The 20,324-nt window shown below is 42.0% G+C and overlaps 1 protein-coding gene across 1 annotated transcript; it reads right to left on the bottom strand.

The window, feature by feature from the left end:
- Positions 1–9,981: 9,981 nt before the first annotated feature.
- Positions 9,982–11,714, bottom strand: LOC118806418 (transmembrane protein 271-like). The gene has a single exon (XM_036567837.1). It carries the CDS (start codon positions 11,301–11,303, stop codon positions 10,413–10,415), a length of 891 nt encoding a protein of 296 aa, XP_036423730.1. The 5' UTR covers positions 11,304–11,714; the 3' UTR covers positions 9,982–10,412.
- Positions 11,715–20,324: the final 8,610 nt, after the last annotated feature.

Genomic DNA, 20,324 nt, shown 5'->3' with positions numbered 1-20,324 from the left:
CACCCCAGTAACAAGAAGGATACTGTCCCAGTGACAGTTTACCACCTTTTTTTCAGAGGGTGTATGTTCTCTTTAGAGGATGTGTTAACTTGTTTTCACTAACAAAACATGTTATCTGACTGGGAGTGTTCACACCTCTGCACACAACCATATATGATAACCTTTAAACTGAAACCATTATCATATTTTCAGAGAAACATCAGCCTCCTTTGTTGTTGATCTTGATGTTTTGAAATCCTTCAAAATCTTTAGCAGAGGCTATAATCCGACAAGAAAGATAAGAATCTGTTATATCCACAGGGAGTTCAGAATTTTTATTACTCAGGCTAATCGTCTGATCAGCCACGAAACAAAGTTTAATCATGTCTGCCGCAACAATTGATTTTTCCACTGTCAGCATTACTAATGACTTTAACAGGGGTGATTATGAAGACTTGTCGCTGTAAAATTGATCAATTAAGCATTTCTCTCTCGCCCACCACACCTTCTCTTCTCTTGCCCCCTTTCTTCATCTTCTCCTAGCTCATTAAAGTCCTTTCAGGTTTGTCACAATATCAACCTCTCCCATCAACATTTCATTTCCCTTTATCTTGTTTAATTTCGTCAAACTAATTTATTCCGTTCAGCTCAGGAGAGCATGCTCCTCCTCATTTCCCCTTTTGGGTTCACAGTTGCTGGAAAGCCTGAAAGGGTCAAGACTCCAGCCAGAGTTAACCCTAACCTTGACTCCTCTAACCTTCCCTGATCTGTCCAGTACATTCAGACCAACAGCATCTCCACTTCTTTTAGTCCAGTTTGGTAAACCTTTAAAAGTCTAGCATATTCTTTTATTATACTTTTGATTTATATAATTTTATATGATTACATCACTACAAACTTCCATTGTAATGAATTACATTTACATTCAATTTATATTCTGCATTGACCCTTATGCATTTTCAGTTCTGTTTTGATGCTGAGAAATGGCAAAATGTGGCAAAAATATTTAGCATTCTTTCTGCAAAACAAGGCTGTATGCACACTAACTCAATTCAATTTGTGATGTCTTCTCTTCTACTACTCTTCAACAAACATAGATGTGATGTCAACTGAAAGTTTTGAATCCGCACTTTCAACTCCATGAGTTACAAGTGGGAAAAAGGAAGAGTTAAGAAACTGTAGAGAGAAAACTCCTTGAAGGTGGACCACTATCTGAACACTCCTATATGGAACAAAAGGAGGACCTAGCGAGCCCTGGAGACATTTTTTTGGCAGCAGCCTGCAAGTGAGCCTCAGAATTTTGGCTCAAAACTGATGAGAGTATAATTAAATGCATCTCCCCAAACTATAAATGAATAAATAGTTGTTTCTGTTTTGTTTCCCTCCCATCTCTCTGACAGCTAATTTGTCTCTTTCATCATTCCTGTCAGTTGCCAAGCCCTCTACTTTATTTTCTGTAGGTTATTCCTTTTTCTTGAATCCCTTAGTAACTTGATCAATCCCTCCAGCACACACACACACACACACACACGCACACGCACACACACACACACACACACACACACACACACAGTGGCAGCACACCAGCTCCATTTTGCTACAGCAGCAGTGTGAAACTCACCCATCAGGATCTCTGCCTTAGAGCAAAGTCATCCATCTCTCTCCAAGAGACTACTGAGATCCCCTCTCTCAGTCCTCTTATTCCCCACCTCCATCCTGACCTACTGGACTGGTTCCTACATGGTTCCTGGCTTGGATTTACAATTCTAGGAAATATGTTTAACTTGTATAGAACATTTACATTACAGTCTTAAAAATAAAGGAGTCAATGTAAAAAAAAAAGCAATGGCAGCAATGGCATAGAAGAACCACTTTTGGTTCTCTGAGGAACCTTTCAGTGGATGGTTCTTTAACAGCTGAAGAACCTTTTTAGACCTTATAGAATCTCCACATGATGTAAAAGTTTTAGACAAATTTAAGGTTTTTCCTACATCCAGACAAGAAGATTTACACATAGAGGTGCACATAGAGGTTCTCTGTCTTCAAAAATCAATAAATGAATATTGAAAGGGAAACCAAATGTGATTCTTCGCTCCAAAGAACTCCAGTTTGGCACCTTTACTTTTGAGGGTGTGCCCACATTCTTCTGATCATGGCCATAATGGTGTGCTGTGGTGGTTGTGGTGTCTAAACCTCCTAAAGCCGTTTTGTTTCCAGCATAAACATAATAATGAAATAAGAGTATTACAACAATATTCAATGAGTTCATATAACAGACATGATGACACTTTTAAATAAAAATGAACTAAATGTGATGTGTATTCTCTTGTTTACAGGAATCATTAGGGCATCCAGTAAGGCCTAGAAGGCCTTGAGGGTTCCCCAATGATGACTTCGCAAGCATGTAAGCCAACCAGTTTCAATACTGAACAATTCTCTCTCTCTCTCTCTCTCTCTCTCTCTCTCTCTCTCTCCATTAGCTTATTACACCCTGTCCTGACCCCCATGTCTACCCACATTCTCCTGACCACCACTCAGCCCTAGCCCCTGCCCACTACCAATCAGCGGGGAGCGTTCAGACCCCCACAACACACCAGAATTAAACCATCATTAATCATTTAGCATTAGCTCGGCCGCAGCCGCTCTTGCAGGCGTAGGCTCAGTCCATGTCGCCGGAGACATGCGTTAGTTCCGCCGGCACGGAGGAGCCAATTACAGTGAGGCACCGTTCAGCTGTCTCACGCTGATGATGTAATTATCCCATCATTGTCATTAGAGCTGGAGGGAGCTGCAGGCGCATGCGGCTCGAGCGCTGCAGTGTCACTGACAGCTGTCTTTTAACGGCGCGCACAGGAGCAGTCACTGAAAGGCTATGATGGAGAGTGATCAATCATCTGATGTAATGAAGTGTTGTTCAGAGGATTACTGTCATGATTAATGACTGCAGAGTTTACAGCAATAGTCGATTTTAGCTCCACTTACACTGACTCTACACTGATTGTCTAACTGACACAGAGCATCAGGAGTTACCATAAAGTTAGATAAAGTTAGTTTGCCCTTCTCCTTCCTGCTGAAACAAACAAATCATTAAAAGTTTCTGTTAGCTCCTGGTAGTGTCCAACGGTCAGTAATATTACTTTGTGCTTTCCTGATGGCTTGACCTCACAGTGTAAATGGTTTAAAAGGGAACTCCACTGACTTTTCCAAATTTCTGCATAACTAAATGGCTGAGACATAAACCCACTCATTCAGAGTGGAGTGGTGTGAAATGCTCCGATCTAGAGAGTCAGAACTGTTCACAGCGGTGGTGAAAGGAACCAGATGTCTGAAGTGTTTAATGCCTCTAAAAGCTCCCTCACAGAAAGTTATTGCATGAGAAGGTCATGAATACTGATATCTGAGACTTTGTTTTATGGTAGTTTTGTGATAAAGTTTTGGCCTAAAACATACTGTATCAGTTTATTTGCATCCATTCATAGTGGAGGGGTACATGCAGGGCATGATAAGGCAAAATAGCTCCCCCCCCAAAAAAAATCCTTTTTTCAGATTTACCACTGTTTTTATCATCATCAACATTACACATAAAACCTCAGAAAACACAGGTTCACTAGCTGTTTTGGATTGTAAATAAAAATGACAATGTTTGTGTTGTAGACATGGTGACCTCTGGTTCCTATCAGCACCACTGAGTTGGTAAGTTTCTGTACAATGAACCATTTCACATCAAACCAATCTGACTGACTTTGTTTACATCTCAGCCACTGAATTATGAAGACATTTTAGGGGCAGAACTGGGCAGACAGAAGTTTTAATGCAGCACTTGTTTTATCTTCACCTATCTTGGGCAGATAGAAGAAAGTACCATAGGCAGCTTTTTGATGTGTGAAATGTTCACTGGTCACTTTATTCAGATCCCACCAGTCTAGAGTTTTCATACAGCACTGTAACACTGCATTCCTTTTCACTCTAAAATCTTTCCTCAGTTAATCAGCAGCCTGAGCATTGTGGCATTTACAACAGTATAACATATTAGACGTTTCATACATACATACAGTACTGTGCCAGTGTCAGAGATCACCACTTTGTTTGTTGAATTTCCAGTCAAAAAGGCCATTAAGTGCAAGTTACTCATTTTTCAGGAGATATTTCTGAGGAGATTACATAAAAGATAATGCACTTGCATAAGGAAGAGTAAAGTCAAATAAAAATAAGAGCTAAAACAGGAGTTTCTAAAACTGGAGTTCCAAAAAGATTAAAAGATACAGAGAAAATGGGACTCTTAACCTGGTAGACCACCAAAACTGTCCCCATCAGATAAACAGTACATAAAGCTTTCATCTTTGAGACAGAGGAAAAAATCAAGCTCCACTCTTGCTTCAGATCTGAAAAAATCCACAGGTGTTACTATCCATCTCAAGTCAACACTATAAGTATGAAAGTATGTGTAGCTGTCAAGATGCCGTTACTGAGAATAGAAAATAGATTGAAAAAAGTAATTTGCAAATCATACAAAGAAGCGGCTGATGTTCTCAGAACAATGGACTGACCACCTCAGAGTCCAGACCTCATCATTGAATATGTTTGGGATTATTGGGATAATGAGAAGCAGAAAATACAACCAACTTCTAAGACTGAACTTTGAAAGTGTGGAAACAGATCCCTGTAGAATTCTTTGAAAAACTGAAAGAATGAAAGTTGTAATAAAGACAAAGCAGGACGCGCTAAATGCTGAAGTTTACATTCTCATCTACACCTTTCAGGCATAACATTATGACCATTGTTTCTATGCTCATTGTCCATTTTATCAGTTCCACTTACTATATAGGTGCACTTTGTTGTTCTACAGTTACAGGCTGTAGTCCATCTGTTTCTCTGCATACTTTGTTAGCCCCCTTTTACCCTGTTCTTCAGTGGTCAGGACCCCCATGGACCCTCACAGAGCAGGTACTATTTGGGTGGTGGATGATTCTCAGCACTGCAGTAACACTGACGTGGTGGCGGTGTGTGTTGTGCTGGTACGAGTGGATCAGACACAGCAGTGCTGCTGGACAATGAGCATAGAAACAAGGAGAAGGTCATAATGTTATGCCTGATCGGTGTATATTTATGTTTTATACTATATTTTGTTGTTGAGGCTATGTATTTTTCTGTTAAATATATGTTTTCTGCTTTTTTTCTGACACTAAAAAAATGAATAAGCTGTACTTAATGGCTGTTTTGACTGGAAATTAAATAAATAAAGGGTGATCTCTGACTTATGCAAAGTATTGTATAGCCACTAAGCACTCCCTGTATGTAAGAACCTCTCCTTCTCTCTCTCTCTCTCTCTCTCTCTCTAATTTGAAGTTTCTTAGCTGCTTATCCTTCACATCGAAAGGGGCTAAAAGAGCGGTGCATTCAGCCTCAAATGAAAGGTATTGAATTTTTCTGCTGGACAGATCGAAAGCAGAAAATAAATGAGCGCTGCTCCCTGACTGAAACGTTTAGGAGTTTTTCATGAAAATACACGAATATGAAGTGAATTTGGTCTTCGGAGATGAACATTAATTCAAAATATGTCATATGGCATTGCTTTACCTTCCTGCAGCTATTTGACAGATTTCCCTAGCCATCAGGAGTAATAAAACAAATCCAGAAATGCTAAATTAATTTTCTAACCAGATTACTGCGAAAGCAACATCTTTAGCATTGTGCTGTTTTTCAGGGTCATAAAAAAGGAGGTGTCAAAATGTCTAAAGTCTTACTTACAAAACACGGAAAAGCACAATACATGAAAAAACGTGCCAAACAGCAGTACATTAAAGTGCAATGGCAGTGCATCCTTAATTGAACTATATATATATATATATATATATATACACACACACACACACACATCGCTGTTGTTGGAAGAAAACCTCGTATCTCCATTTTTGTCTACTTGACTTTAAAAGTAAAGTAGGTTTTTTCCTTCTCCTGTAAAGTTATTATTTTGTAGATACAAGGTTTTCTTCCGACAACAGCAATATATCTCTGATATATATATGATCTATCACCCTGCAGAATTTTGTTTCAACCCTCATTTTATACACCTGATTCAGATAAAGGCTGCAGGGGCATCCAAATATTTGAGCCAGGTTTGCTGGACTGAGGTTGTAGCTAAACTCAGCAGGGAAGTAGATCTCCAGGGCTTTATTTCTTTTTGATGGTAAAATGTGTTGTTTTCCACAAGAAACCAGTGTTTTGAAGGACTGAGCTAGCTCTTTTCAGTTCTTTTCCAGGGGATTGGAATTATAAAACATAAAAAATGATGGGGCATAATTTCAGAATTAGTGTTAGATCAAGAATGCTTAATACATTTTGAAGCAGCCCAAACACCCGAGTGAACTTTGCACCATATGTTTAACCTGCAAGATCAATCCGAAAGAACTGAATTTTCAGACACTACTGCTACAAATACAAACACTGCGCATGGCTGCACTCTGCAAATGCTCCATTAGTCCATTCATTTCTCTATTACAGGCCAGAACATTGTGGAAAAAAAAAAGCTACACATGAGTGAAAACCCAGTTGGAGGCAACTTACAGAGCAAAAGGCCTTCTGCCCTGCAGAAATAGCTTTTGTCACAAAAGAGGGCTACCAGCCTCAAAAAAGAAGGGAAGCAAGCCCTTCTCACTGGACCAAGACCACTGGAGAGAGCCTGAACAGCATTAGCGAGAGGATAATTCAGGTAAATGAAGCAGAGGAAGAGCTTATTTATGAGTTTTGGATGAGAAGAGTAATCACTGGGGCCGCCTTCATAAGGCCCAGCACTAAATCACCCACGCAACAGTGAACTGCAGAGAAACACCAAAGTCATAAAGCTAAATTGAACAAACATGTTTCATTAAACCTCTGATGGGAGCCAAATGAATGGAGCCCCAGTGAATAAAAACTACTCTGATTGGGATCCTGATCAGGCCTCACGAAATCGCTGGTATTTTTCAGCCTTTAACTTCAAATCCAGGCTGTGATTTTAAAGAGAGCTCCTCTATTAAATGGGTTAGCTGATGAAAAGTGAAAACCAGCTTTGTTCCACACTCTGCCTCTTTTTTTCCCCCCCACCTCTTCCTGCCTTGAGAAATCACTCACTCTCCAGCTCCAACTAACAGATAAAGTCTACTCCTTCCTTCTCTCCTCTGCTCCACCTTTCTTCATCCCTCCATTCTTGCTCTGTGTCAAAAGATAGAATGCAGTAACCACAGTAGTGGAGTCAGGACCTTGGAGAGCGTCCAGGGCCGTCTGAGTCATGCACAAGTTCCACTGCAGCCTTGCGTAGATGACACTCAAAGACCATTTCACTATTTCTCAGTACACTCTTAAACATGAAGGTCCCTAAATTGTTCTTGGCTCAAAGGTACAGCGCTAGTAACAACCTGTAATTGGTACAGAACGAGAGGTGGGTAGAGTAGTCAAACCTATACTTTAGTAAAAGGGTAAAATAAAGACCAGTGATAACAAAATACAGGACAGGAAACTGAATTCAATGTCCCAATCTGAGGACCTCTAGTATTTAAAGAATGTTTAAAATTATTTACACTTTAATGAGCCATATTTTTCATATATTTTAGTTTTTTTCTCCTGGGGTCCATTTATGCCATTTGTGTGTTTTTATGCACCAAAAACAGCTGCAATTCATTTTAACATGACCATTTTCCAAACTCTCTTTATCTCTTAGAATTAAACAGGCTGTTTTTTACTGTTCCTTTAAGACTAATACATGTAAATGGCCTCCCTTTTTTTTAACTGATGGCAACGTTAACATTACTGCCTGAGTCATTCATTTAGAGTGCAGGTGGCCCATATTGCAGTTACACCAATGTGTCGTTCTGTTTGTTTGCTTGGCTGTGGCAACAACAAACATTTCTATAAATATTACCAAGCCCAGCAAGAGACTGATTCAAACCAACAACAAAGACTGATGCAAATCCACTCATCTCCATAGTGTGCAACATGGATGTAATGCCTCTCCCCATGTGGTGGCTTTATCACAAGTCTATATGCAGTTCTAGCTTACAGTTCTGCTTCTTGCTGTTAAATGTGAGTTATACTGTAGATGTGTGGAAGATTAGAGAGAGCAGCCCTATTCATCTCAGGATTTGACAGAGAGAGACATATTTGGGGCCATCTAATTAGCTACTTCCCGCAATCGGTGAGGTTATTTCACTCATTAAAAGGATGATGGATTCTACTCAGGGAGTTACACGTTAGGCCCGACCACATAATCTCTCTTCAGTGTTTGTAAAGCGGAGAGATAGCTCAGCCCTGCAAATTAAACATGACACCAGACACCCGAAAGCCTATACGACAATCAGTCCAATTCTATCAGTGCAAATACTTGACTTTCTCTGCCTGAGCTAGAGAGAGAGACAGAGAGAGATACTGAGAAACGCAAAGCAACATTTCATTTTCCCTCCAGATAAGTAGTAAATTTTGCATTAACTACCAAACTGAGCATTTAATTATCAGAATTAAAAAAGCCCCAGGCATGCACATCCTAAAAATAAAAATCAAGACAGCATTGCCAATTTCTGTCCTGGTCATTTAAATAATAGATAATGGAAAATAGGAGCAGAATGAGGCACAAAAAGTAAATTGCATTAAGTTCCTTTCACTTCCATTAGCTAAATGAAACCTTTTTGAGCAAGTGCCATGAAAGAAAAAGAACGCCAGCAGCACATCTTCTTCCTGCACTCTCGGTGACATAGGGGACATTTCTAGATGATTGAGGCTTTACACTTAGTCATGTTTTCCCACATTTTTCAAACCATACACCGCACCCTGACATTTCCCTTTAAGGATAGCTTTGCGAATATTAAATTGTTTGACAGTTCTCCAGTCTAGAGAGGCACTTTGGGTAATCGTGCACATTTTGGCATCCAAATAAAATGGCTGCAATCAGAGACTACATTTAGTCATCATTCAGTGAGGCTTTTGCTCAAAAACTATTCAAATGTTGAACCACTCAACCCTCTGACGAAAATACTGGTCTGAAAAACAAGTCACAATAGTTTCTTCAGACATCCCGGCTGGTGTTCTGCTACATTTGACTTGCACCTAGGATGTTATTGCTTGACTGTCACTATAGCATTCAAAAGGCCAAAAGCCACAGCACAGAGCCTTTCAAAAACAGAGCAACCATTTACAAGCATTCCATGTCACATTCAGGTTCATATTCACATTATTGCAGCATACCGACTCACAGGCAAGCCTACCATCACACACAGCGTTCAGCATTAACATGCAGGCCAAAGGAGGGTGGGCAATTATACCTGTTACACATGGGACCATGTAGCAAGTGTGATTATTTCTGATAGTTTGGCAGGGCTTGTGTTATTAAGCATCAATACAGCACATTGCTCACACTGTCCACTGGCTGTGAATTCTGTTTTTCTCCTGAACATTTTCCTTGTATCTTAATTGGCAGGCTATTTGGCCTTGTAGAAGCTGCCAATAATTGCCCATTCATCCTTGAAGTATTGGTGGCACAGGGTAAATATAAATCAATATTACATGTACATTCTGTTCCAGTGTAACTGAGTGTGATTACTTTCCATTCTTTCTGCTCTTCACATGTGCATCAGCGCTTACTCACAGCTGAAAAGCGCTTGAAAACTTGTTGCCATTGCACAGCAGTTTGCAGACTGCTTTACCTGAGTTACCCTACTTTTGCTCAACCACAATTCCATACGCAGTAATTATGCCAGTCTGTAATAAGGGTAGACGGGATCTCTGTAAAATGTTGGTAGTGTGCCAGTCCACAGCAAATCCATACTGAATGCTTAGCCAGTTTGGGATGTACAACAGCCCCCAGATCATGGTCTCTAGCACTAGGCTGATATGAAACAAACCACATCATTTGCATTTCAGAGATGAGTTAGCCAGCATCTAATCACAAAGTGAGCCGAACAACCACGGCACACAGACCAATTCAGATTAAACGTCTGCGTCAAGGAAGAGGAAATCCACTTTTCTTTTTTATTCATGAGCTAAACGTAGGCAGAATGTAGGAAAACAAGGGAATGACATCAACAAACTACATGGGCAGAAGATGAGCGAGTACAATCAACCAATCTACCAACCAATCAATCATCAATCAGTGATCCAAAACGAAGGCAGATACTGAAATAACCTCTTTATATAATGATTTACTTCTTAGATATCATCTGTATATCTCTCTTACCACGTCAGTCTGGTTTGGAAAAAGCCAGTTCATTGTGTATATCGCGTGTTTTGCCAACATCCCAGGCAAGAAAAAGTGCAATACATGAACGCAATCAGCGTTTTGCCATCAGAGAAAGAGAGAGAGAGAAAGGGCTGATTGCAGGTTCGTTCCCAGTGAACGTGTTAGGAGCTCCAGGGTTTTTAGATTGTCAATGCACGCGCACGTTGGAGCGCGCACGTGTCCTACGGTCCTAGCTCTCCGCCCTCGCTCTCTGCTCCCTGGCCTCCCCGGGGAATATGTCCTCGTAGGCCGGGGGGCACTCGTTGGGCAGCGGGTAGGAGAACGGGTAAGAGTGGTTGAGCTCCGGGTCACTGGGCGAGTAGCCCGGAAGTTCGCTGGATGGGTGTCCGCTGCGTTGCACCTCCGCCCCGCCCTCTTCCGGTCCCCCGCGGCACAGCGCTGGGTTGACGTAGGCGCGGAAGGCCGGCGAGGGCGCCGCGGCCAGGTCCCGCTCGTCCCCGCTTAACACCACGAGGGTCCCTACGGCGCCGCCGCCGCCACCGGTGAGCGGCCCGCGTGCGCGCCCCCGCCGCCGCTGCCGCCGGTAGAAGCGCGCGCTCTGGCAGCGCTTAACGAGCAGCAGGTTGAGCAGGCCGAGCAGGCACTCGAGCGCGTTGAGGACGGCGGAGGCGAGCAGCGCGCGCTGGTAGTCCCGGAGCGCGTCGCAGGCCTCGCGCACCTCCGCCTCCGCCGCACTCGCGCCCCTGGACGCGCTCGCGTCCGAGCAGTAGCGCGCGTACTTGCGCTCCACCAGCGCCACGGCGTCGCCGTCCACCACGGCGCCCGAGAAGGCCGTGAGCACGCCGAGCACGAACACCAGCAGGCCCACGAGGAAGAAGTTCCCGCACGAGACTCCGCGCCGGCGACAGCAAACCAGCGCCGCGCACAGCAGCGCCTGGCCCAGCGCCAGCAGGATGCCCGAGTAGAAGGCGCCGGCCGCCCTGCCCAGGTGGAAGCGCGCTCGCACGCGCGCGCCCAGCGCCACGCACTTGAAGCCCACGGCCGCGGCGCTGGCGGCGCACGTGAAGAGCAGGGTGCCGGAGACCGCGACGGCGCACACTCCGCGGCCGCTCCACTTCATTATAGCCCGCTGCCTCTGCCTCTACCTCTGCCTCGCCCCGTGCCGCTCCCTTCTTCATCCTCCCTCGTCCTCCTCGTGAGCCCGTCTCGAAGCGCCGGCCGAGCGGGGCATGGCGGCGAGCCGGCGAGCGCTCTTCAAAGCCACGAGCTCGGGAGCCGCTGCGCGCTGCGCCCTCCTCCTCCCGCTCCGCCGCCGCCGCTGCTGCTGCTCGCGATGAATTATTGATGGGCAGGGCGCGCGCCGTGCGTGGTGAGAGCCCCCGGAACCCCGCTCAAAGGCAGTGATTACCTTCATGACCCTCTGCCGCCATCCACTCCCCTACGCGGTAAGGCGCGTCTCCGAGCTCTGCTGCGATCAGCGCGAGGAGAGATCCAACCCCCCTCCACCCCGCCCCACTACCACCTCACACACACACACTCCTCCTCTTCCCCTCCACCGCGCGGGATGCGGCGCACACGCGCACAGAAGCAGCGCGACCGGGCTTTGAGCCGGAGCTCTCAACTTGGCCGAGAATAAGACACGCAGTGAACGCAGCGCTGGACTGGGGGACTGCCCCCCCCTACTTCTCCCCCACCATTCTCTAATAAAGTCTCGCAGTAGACAGCGTCCATATGAGCACTACACTGCGCTCACTAGGAGTCATATTACACGATATTACAAATGTTTCAGCACCATGGACAGCATTTCAGAAAAAACACACTAGCTTTTAACCAAATTAGCGGACAGTTGATAAACCTCTTTGATTCAGTCTGAATAGTTTGCAAATGACCACAATCGCATGATCTTGGAAATCCTTTTATGTACATACATATACGTTTACAGCCACATTTTACAGGCGCTCTCCTAACCATCCCCACCCATAAACTTTCTTTTCTCTGACAGTGGGAATCAGGGGCAGGGGGGATGTTGAGGGTTGGGAGTTGGGAGTTTTACACTGCAGAGTAAAGAAAGTCTTTGTTTTGCTGACATGGTGAAAAAGGCAGTTGAAAGGTTACCGAAGCACGGGAGAAGCGAGCGTTTCCCACCTTACACTTAAACCCCCTGTGAGCCCACCTCACTCACGAGGCCAACCGACCATTTATAAAGACCAGCCCTGAAGCCCCAAGGTAAAGATCCAAACCTTCAGGATCTGTCTGACTCTGCCTGTAGCACCAGTTCCGTCTCCGCCTCTCGCCAGAGTGCAGAAATGCACTCCAAAAGGGGTCTGATGTGCAAATGATTCATGCTCTAAAGGCGCTTTGGAGAGAACGTGCCTCGAATGTGCAACATCTGACAATCCTATTTTGGGCAGCAAGTGACGCAGAAAGGTGTTTAATGGCAAAGCTAAAGGTTTCTCGCTGCTGCACATCGCTGCTGCACATCGCTGCTGCAGAGGTCTGTAGCACAAATGTAAATTGGCTGTCAGAAGTGAACACCCTGTGCCCAATCCCTTAACGTTTCAGTCAGTACAATCTTAAAAATAGAGGTTCCTAAATGGTTCTTCACTTGGATGTGCGGTTCAAGGAATGACATTTATTGGTATAGAAACAGACATGATGTGGAGGTCCTTTAAACTTTCAAAAGGTTCTTCACACTCACACATTTACTTTACAAAATGGTTCTTTAAAGCACCATCCACAGTTAGGCTCTTTAAGGAACCAAAATTAAAAAAACCTTTATTTTCGAAGGGCTTACTACAAATAGACTTTTTGTGTGGGTCAAACCACATTAGCAACAATAAACACATAATAAACACACTGCATTAATCCTGTGCACATTTATTAGATTTGAATAATTTACTGAGATTAATGCATTTTCTCTAACAGTCAGAAAGAATGTAATATAGGGGAGACTTTTGACTTATGCAAAGTAAAATGTGGACTTTTGATGCAGTTAAACAGGTTCAGATAGAATGTGTTTCTAGTCATCTTTTAAATTCCCGTAGCGTTGTCATTTGTCAATTTTCACAGCAATAGGGACAGGCATTTCTCAAGACCCTGATGACTGTTTTAGTACCATAAAAGTAGGTAAAAGTGTTCTTTAATTGCTGGTTTTTAACCCACATTATTTTAATCACCCTTTTAGTGGTAGTAGTGTCAACGATTACCACATGTAAACAGCTCACAGTGAAAGCTAGCTATGCTAAAGTACAGCCTCCACATGAGGGGGTTAGTCGTAATGTAGTGTAAGAAATAAGCCTCCCAAAGTAAACAAAATGGCAAATCAACAGTATGTAAGATAAGATAATCCTTTATTAGTCCCACAATGGGGAAATTCCCATTTAAATTCAAAACAAATCATTTATTAAAGTTTTTATACACAGATTGCTAAAAAAAATACTAGTTCATCTATCTTCTGCTAGTAAATTTCCTCAGTTTGACACATATTTATTTTTGATGGATATATATTTTGTGAATTTAGGTTGGAAAGCTCATCTGGTTCAAACAATTACATTGAATTATTTGTTTTTACATCCAATTATGAGAGTTTCTATCTACTGTTAAAAACAACCTGACCTACCAGGTAAGAGTAACATTTGCACTCATGCTTCCTTTGGCCAAATTGTTCACAAAAAGTTAGATGCTGGAAATAAAGTTTATGCTTAATTTGTAGCAGAGATGCACAGGTTGTTTGTATAAAACGATATCTGGCAAAAAACTAAAATGTGTTAGTTTGTGCCCCATCCTCTCCTAGTTTGCTAAACTGGGGGATAAACACAAGAAATCATATCCTGAAATCATTAGAATACAAAGCTAACAGATGGAAACTACAAAGTCAGCAGTTTTCTATATGAGTTCTATATTTGGATCCCTGCTTCAGAGTGAGACATCAGTGGTAAAATCAGAACAATTTTTCACTGACAAAAACCATACAGTAGCGAGCTGAAATGAAGATCGGCGGCTTCGTCTCTGGCAGCTGCTCTCAAGCCTTCTGCAAAGGGCAAGACTGTTTACATCCCTTCCGAAGAACCGGTTTATTTATCATCCCAATACATACTCATTAAAGCAGTGCTAATTACACAGAAAAGCTCTAATTTCAGCTATAGAAACCAACAATTATCCCCATGACGGTGCTAATCACAGCAATTAAGCCAGAGCTGCAGGTGTCAGTATGGTTCTCGCTTGCCTCAGATGTTGGCTTCTTAGCATGCAGCGCGGCAGCGTCTGTGCAGAGCTCGCAGAGGTGTTCCAGCTACAGAACTGTTGCTTGCGAGACTATTTAGGGTGATTAGAGTTCTTTTAAGGTGAACATTGTCCTTGCACAGATCTGGCCTTTAAGCAAAATCAGTTTGATAGTAGGCTGCTGGAAAGCTCCTCAAGTAGGTATTACAATCACAAGCTGCTCACACTGCTCTCATAGCATTGTTTTTTCCCAAGTTTTGTAAGAGATTTGCTTGTGGAGAGATTAAAAAGTTGCTTCAGAGACAACAACAAGACCCGCAGAAATAAATGTCAGTCAAATAAACTGATGAAAATTATTAGGGCTGCATGATGTTCTATTGGACACAAAAATATATATAATTCTAGGAGAAATATATAGAGTATATAGGAAAGGCATTGGCATAGCGTCAAGGATTAAGTATAGACTAGACATCAATTGTAATCCATCTGCCTGAAGACAGAATGGACTTTGGAATGTACTTATGAGATAAACAGCTTGTTTCACAGCCTAAAACAACTATATAGCTTAGGTTTTGCACTCTATCAGAAAACAACTCAATTCTGAGCAGCAAGGTTTTATTTGCTTTGAAAATCATAGTACTTATGAACTCTTGTACCTATAAAATGATCTGATTCAGCTAATCAATACTTTATTAATTTATACTTCAATTCAGTTCCGTACAGTTAAAAACAAAATGCACACTGGTCATACAGAGGAAAGATCCATGAGATAAGCCAGTGGCTACTGCTAGCTCCACGATCTGTGAGATATCGACTAGTGATGGACGTATATAGAATGTTTTGAGAATATGGCAGGTACAAATTTCAATATGAGCACACTGCAGGTTTAGAGAATCAGGATCAACAGTTGATGCTTTGATTGCCAGTTCATGAGATTGCAAATTGAAGTCAAGAGGGATGTAATGACAGATTTTTCAGTAGCCTCTTTGTGCAGGCCTGCTATTGACTGTTCTGCCAGCAGAATGGAAATCGCTTTGTATGTTTAAAATTAATATAATCAAAGAAAATATTTGTTCTTGTAATTCTGTCAGTTTTTCTAGGCCACCGTTTCTCACTCTTTGCCTGAATGCATTGGGCTGCTAGTGAGCAACAAGGGGTGAAAGTGGGGGGTGTGTTAACATTTTTCCATTTGAACACAATAACACAATAAAAACAGTTTGCTTTTTCACCTAAGAAGACAAAAACCTAGTTCCCTTCCAATTTTGTACATCATACACATCCATGGAAATACACTATATGTCCAAAACTTTCTAGACACTCCATCTAATTAGGGGATTCATCTACTTTAAGGTGCACCTATTGCTGATAACAGTGTTCAATTGCACATAAACAGCCTATATAAAGCATAGAAAAGCACTGCCAAAGGAATGGGACACTCTGAAGCAGCTGTACATGAGCCTCATGTCACTACGCCCAGTGAAAGCATTGGCTAGAAGGGTATAAAGCCCCCCAGCGTTGGAGGCATGGAACCGTGTTCTCTGGAGTGATGGAGTTCCATCCAATTCCTTTGTGATGAATTGGAGTGATCCAGAACTAATCATCCAACATCAGTACCTGACCTCACTACTGCTCTGAATGCAATAAAATCCTCACAGCAGTCTTTCAAACTCTAGAGTAAAGCCTACCCAGATAAGTATAAGCAGACAAACTCCTTAAGAATGCTTTTGATTTCTGAATAAATTTTGGGTGAAAAGATGGTTTTTCAGTTTTTGGCATAATTTGGAAATGCCTGTTGCCCTTTACATTGTGTGTAAATATCATGATGAATGGACCATAAGAAATGGCCCAAAATTACTTGGAAAAAAGTATGGATCCATTGATTTACATTAAAAGTAAAGTAGTTTTTTTTTTCTTCTACTGTAAAGTCATCATTTTGGAGATACGAGGTTTTCTTCCGACAACAGCGATATATTCCATCAACATCAGAGAAGAAAAGAATTGATAGTCGAACCGAGAGAAGCCCAAAATAGGAAAATTGTACTTTATGGCTACTATGAAAAGGGGTTAAACTCTCAGGTAAGGCCATTCTCTGCAGCAGTACTGGCCAGTTGCTCTAAAGGAGTCAAGTAGGCCCATAGGTATCAATCAATGCCATCATCTCAGGCAGCAGAAGCAAGTGTACAGTTCAATATGATAGCAGCAACACAGTCACTGACTAAAGCCTCAGGACTTGCTGTCCTTGGACATGTCTTCAGAAGTCTCAAGGCTAATAGCTCCAGAAGAACCAAAGCAGGCTTCTTAACCAAGAGATGAGGGAAGATCCAAGGTCAAAAAGAGACTGTCATTTGTGTTTTACAATTACCTGCAATTTCTCTTTTTAGGGCCACATCTGTGCCCTAAGGGATGCACCTATGAACGTTCTTATGCTGCATAGACGTAGCCTGGCTAGACGTAGAAAAGCTAGAAAAGTAAGAATGCAGCTAAATTGGGAAATTTGCTAGTACAGCTTTTCTTCTGGATTGTCAGTCTGATGGTTGTGTAAGTGTGAAAAGAAATGAGAAAGACACAGAGGATGTTATTTGTTGAACTTTTCCCCCCACAAACACTCTAATGGAGCATCAGGTTGCCATGGCTGCAGATGTTGGAGAGTTAGAAAGAGAAAGAGAGAGACTGTCATGTTCATTAGAGCAGACACACATCAGCATAGGGTGGCAGAAACAGCTGCTCAGAAAGAGTCCTGAGAGAATTGGAGAGGAAGCTGGAGGAACGCTTGAGCTGACTTTTATTCCTGTGCTCAAGTTCAGAATCTGCAACGAGGCTTAAAATTCATGTGGCTTAGTACATCACTAATGATGAGAACAGCAGTGCTCTACACACTGGTCCCACACAACAATCACATTAACATTACAATGAAACTCTGAAAACATTATTACATTGTGCATATCTACATATGTGGAAAAACATGCTTTAATTTCAGTAAAATAATGTTTCTCTTCTCATTTAAATTAAATAACATTTCTGGCATGACTTTTTTAACATGTCAAATCCAAATGACCTCTGCTCTGCCCACAAATTCTTTCCTAGTGATTTCTCCTTGATTGCTTTACAGATAGTTGACAAAAGTAGCATTTATGACACCAGAGACTGGTGCAGAGGTTCATTTGCACCAGTGCGAAATTCTACCCATTTTACTAAAATTTAGCAATTATTTTTCCCCCTTCATGATCAGCAAACCTGTGGACATTTTTTTCTCATGGCTATTTTGACTATTTCGAGCCTAAACACTAATTTTCTGATGAGCTGATTTTAAAGGTGCAGTGTGTAAGATTCAGTGGCATCTAGTGGTGAGGTTGCAGATTGCAACCAACTAAATACCCCTGCCTTGCCCCTACCTTTCCAAGCATGTAGTAGAACCTACAGTGGCCATCAGGTTTTCTGCCATCACCTGTCCCAGTTTTGTTTTGCTTCTTCCCAATGTAACGCTAGCATTTTATCAAATTCTGTGTTGTTGTCATTCACAATCTGACTAGTTTTCATTAGTTACAACAACATCGTGCAACTCGGTAGCACAGCAGTTTATTGGTGTATGTATTTTGACACAAACTGACTTGTGTGGTACAATTTCCCATTAGAATAAATTTGGCCAACATTCGGTAAAGATTGTCTAACATAGCAACGGTTGCTAAGAATGCATTTGTGGGCAGAGCATGGATAGGTCAATTTGCTGAAAGTAACTGTCCTTCACTCATCCTTTCATTTCTAAAAGCAGAGTATCTCTCTCTCTCTCTCTCTCTCTCTCTCTCTCTCTCTTTCTCTGTAACTACATCTCAAAGGCCCTCAAAGCTACCAACTAAGAAGAAGGTCACACAGCAATGAAGGAAGGCCATAATCTAAATTGGTTAACAGCTCAAACAAATATATTACATTGCCATGTGACAGACAGAGAGAGAGAGAGAGAGAGAGAGAGAGAGAGAGAGAGAGAGAGAGAGACAGACAGACAGAAAGACACAAAGAGAAAACAAGCAAGAGAGACAGTTAACTGTTTTGATTGGTTGTCTTACATGTTTACTGAGTTACAAAATGACTACAAAAATAGAATTCTAAATTCATTAACACGTCACTGTACTTCACAGTAGCCCGCATATTACTTTTATCCCAAACTGCTGTGTTTTCTTATTTTTTTCACTTTCCTCATGTTCACAGCTTGTCACTTAAATGGACATTTGTACTTGTAGTCTATGAGGAGTTTATAGACACACACTTGAGTTCCAGTCACACCAATTTAGGGAACAGAGATCTACACCATCAAATGGTGCTGCGAACAGGAAATGAACACATGCAGAATTTAATAAGCTTCTGAAGTAAGTGTGACTACATTCATCAGTATTCTCTCCCGGTGCTCGACAAGGGTTTACCTGCTCTGCGACACAAAAAGAGCCACATTTGTCACACACACACGCACTCACACCAAGATAATGAGAGCCTGGAGAATCAAGTGTTTTACCCAGTGTGGTCTAGCCATTGTCTAAACTAAGTTTTGTTCACATTGTTCAAGAAGGCTGTTGCAGACCTCAGGGGGGAGAGAAAAAGTCACTGACATTTTTTGGTAACACATTACTGAAGGACTGCATTTATATGGCTCCACAATACTTACAGAAGCTTTCATGATAACTGATACAAACCTATATAGACATTTATAAAGGCTTATTTCAGTAAGCGTCAGTGGGCATCTAGCCTTTTGGGGGTCCTAAGCAGGATATTTTTAAGATTTTGCTAGCTGACGTACTGCAAAATCAGAGGCTAACTAATAACAATGACCACCACAAGTGGTCTAAATTACAGTCCAAAACTGTGCATTGCTTGTTTGGGGTCCTAATAAGTTACAGTTTCAATTACAGACAACCATCTGAATGATCTCAATACAGGGCTCTGTCTCACAATGCAATATTTTTGGCTTACCCAGCTAACTTTAAGCTTAGTTTGATCTAACCCTGGTGGCAGTGGTGAGGTATTTTAACTGTGATAAATGCTTTATATTCTACATCTTTTAATAGTATGATTTCTTTTCCTTCTTGACTTCTCGTCATGTTTCATGCAATTGGCTGTTCGTCATGAGTGTCACACAAGGATTAATCATAGCCTAAGTATCTAAACCTAGATTAATCACAGCTTAAGCATCTAAACCCGAATTAATCACAACCTGAGTGTCTAAACCTGAATTATTCACAGCCTGAGTGTCTAAATCTGGATTAATCTCAGTTGTTCTTGTTAGCTATCTGATGTTTTTTTTTCTAGCAAGCTAATGTTGCAGGTTGTCAATCAACGACCATCCTCTGTTTGAATTTGAGTGAGAGAAGCGAGCTGTTGTGCCTTTGGTAGGCCTGTGTGTTGATATTAAAGCCAAGGTGATAGACTAGTACTGTCTATATGTGTATCAGCTAATGAATGTTATAGAATGATAGAAGATATGATGAGAAAAAAAAACGGGTGGAGGTTGGGGGGGGTGGGTCATGGGGGTCTGGTCTCATTGGATGTTCAGCACCCCTAAGGCTCTGATTCCTAGAATTGCCCCAGATTCACAGCCTGAGCATCTAAACCTGGATTAATCGTAACCTGAGCATCTACACCCGAACTTTAAACAGCTGAGTGTTTACCTCTGAATTAATCACAGCTTGAGTGTCTAAACCTGGATTAATCATAGCCTGAGTATCTAAAAGCAGTGTTTACAACATCTGATACTTGTTAGAATAAGCCTTTCTAAATGTTAATATAGATTCATGACATCACTTGGGAGTCTTTAATAAGTGTGTTTTTCCCTCATGTGGTGCAGAAGATAGACTCTCATGACTACAGATGTCTGTCCTGAGTGTGTTTCATGTAGCTGTATGAATTTGGCCCCTTAGTAAATTGTTGCTCATTT

This window comes from Colossoma macropomum, unplaced genomic scaffold (assembly GCF_904425465.1).
Source record: "Colossoma macropomum unplaced genomic scaffold, Colossoma_macropomum, whole genome shotgun sequence".
Lineage (NCBI taxonomy): Eukaryota > Metazoa > Chordata > Actinopteri > Characiformes > Serrasalmidae > Colossoma > Colossoma macropomum.
The sequence above is the reverse complement of the archived record's forward strand: the minus strand, read 5'-3'. Positions and strand labels throughout refer to the sequence as shown.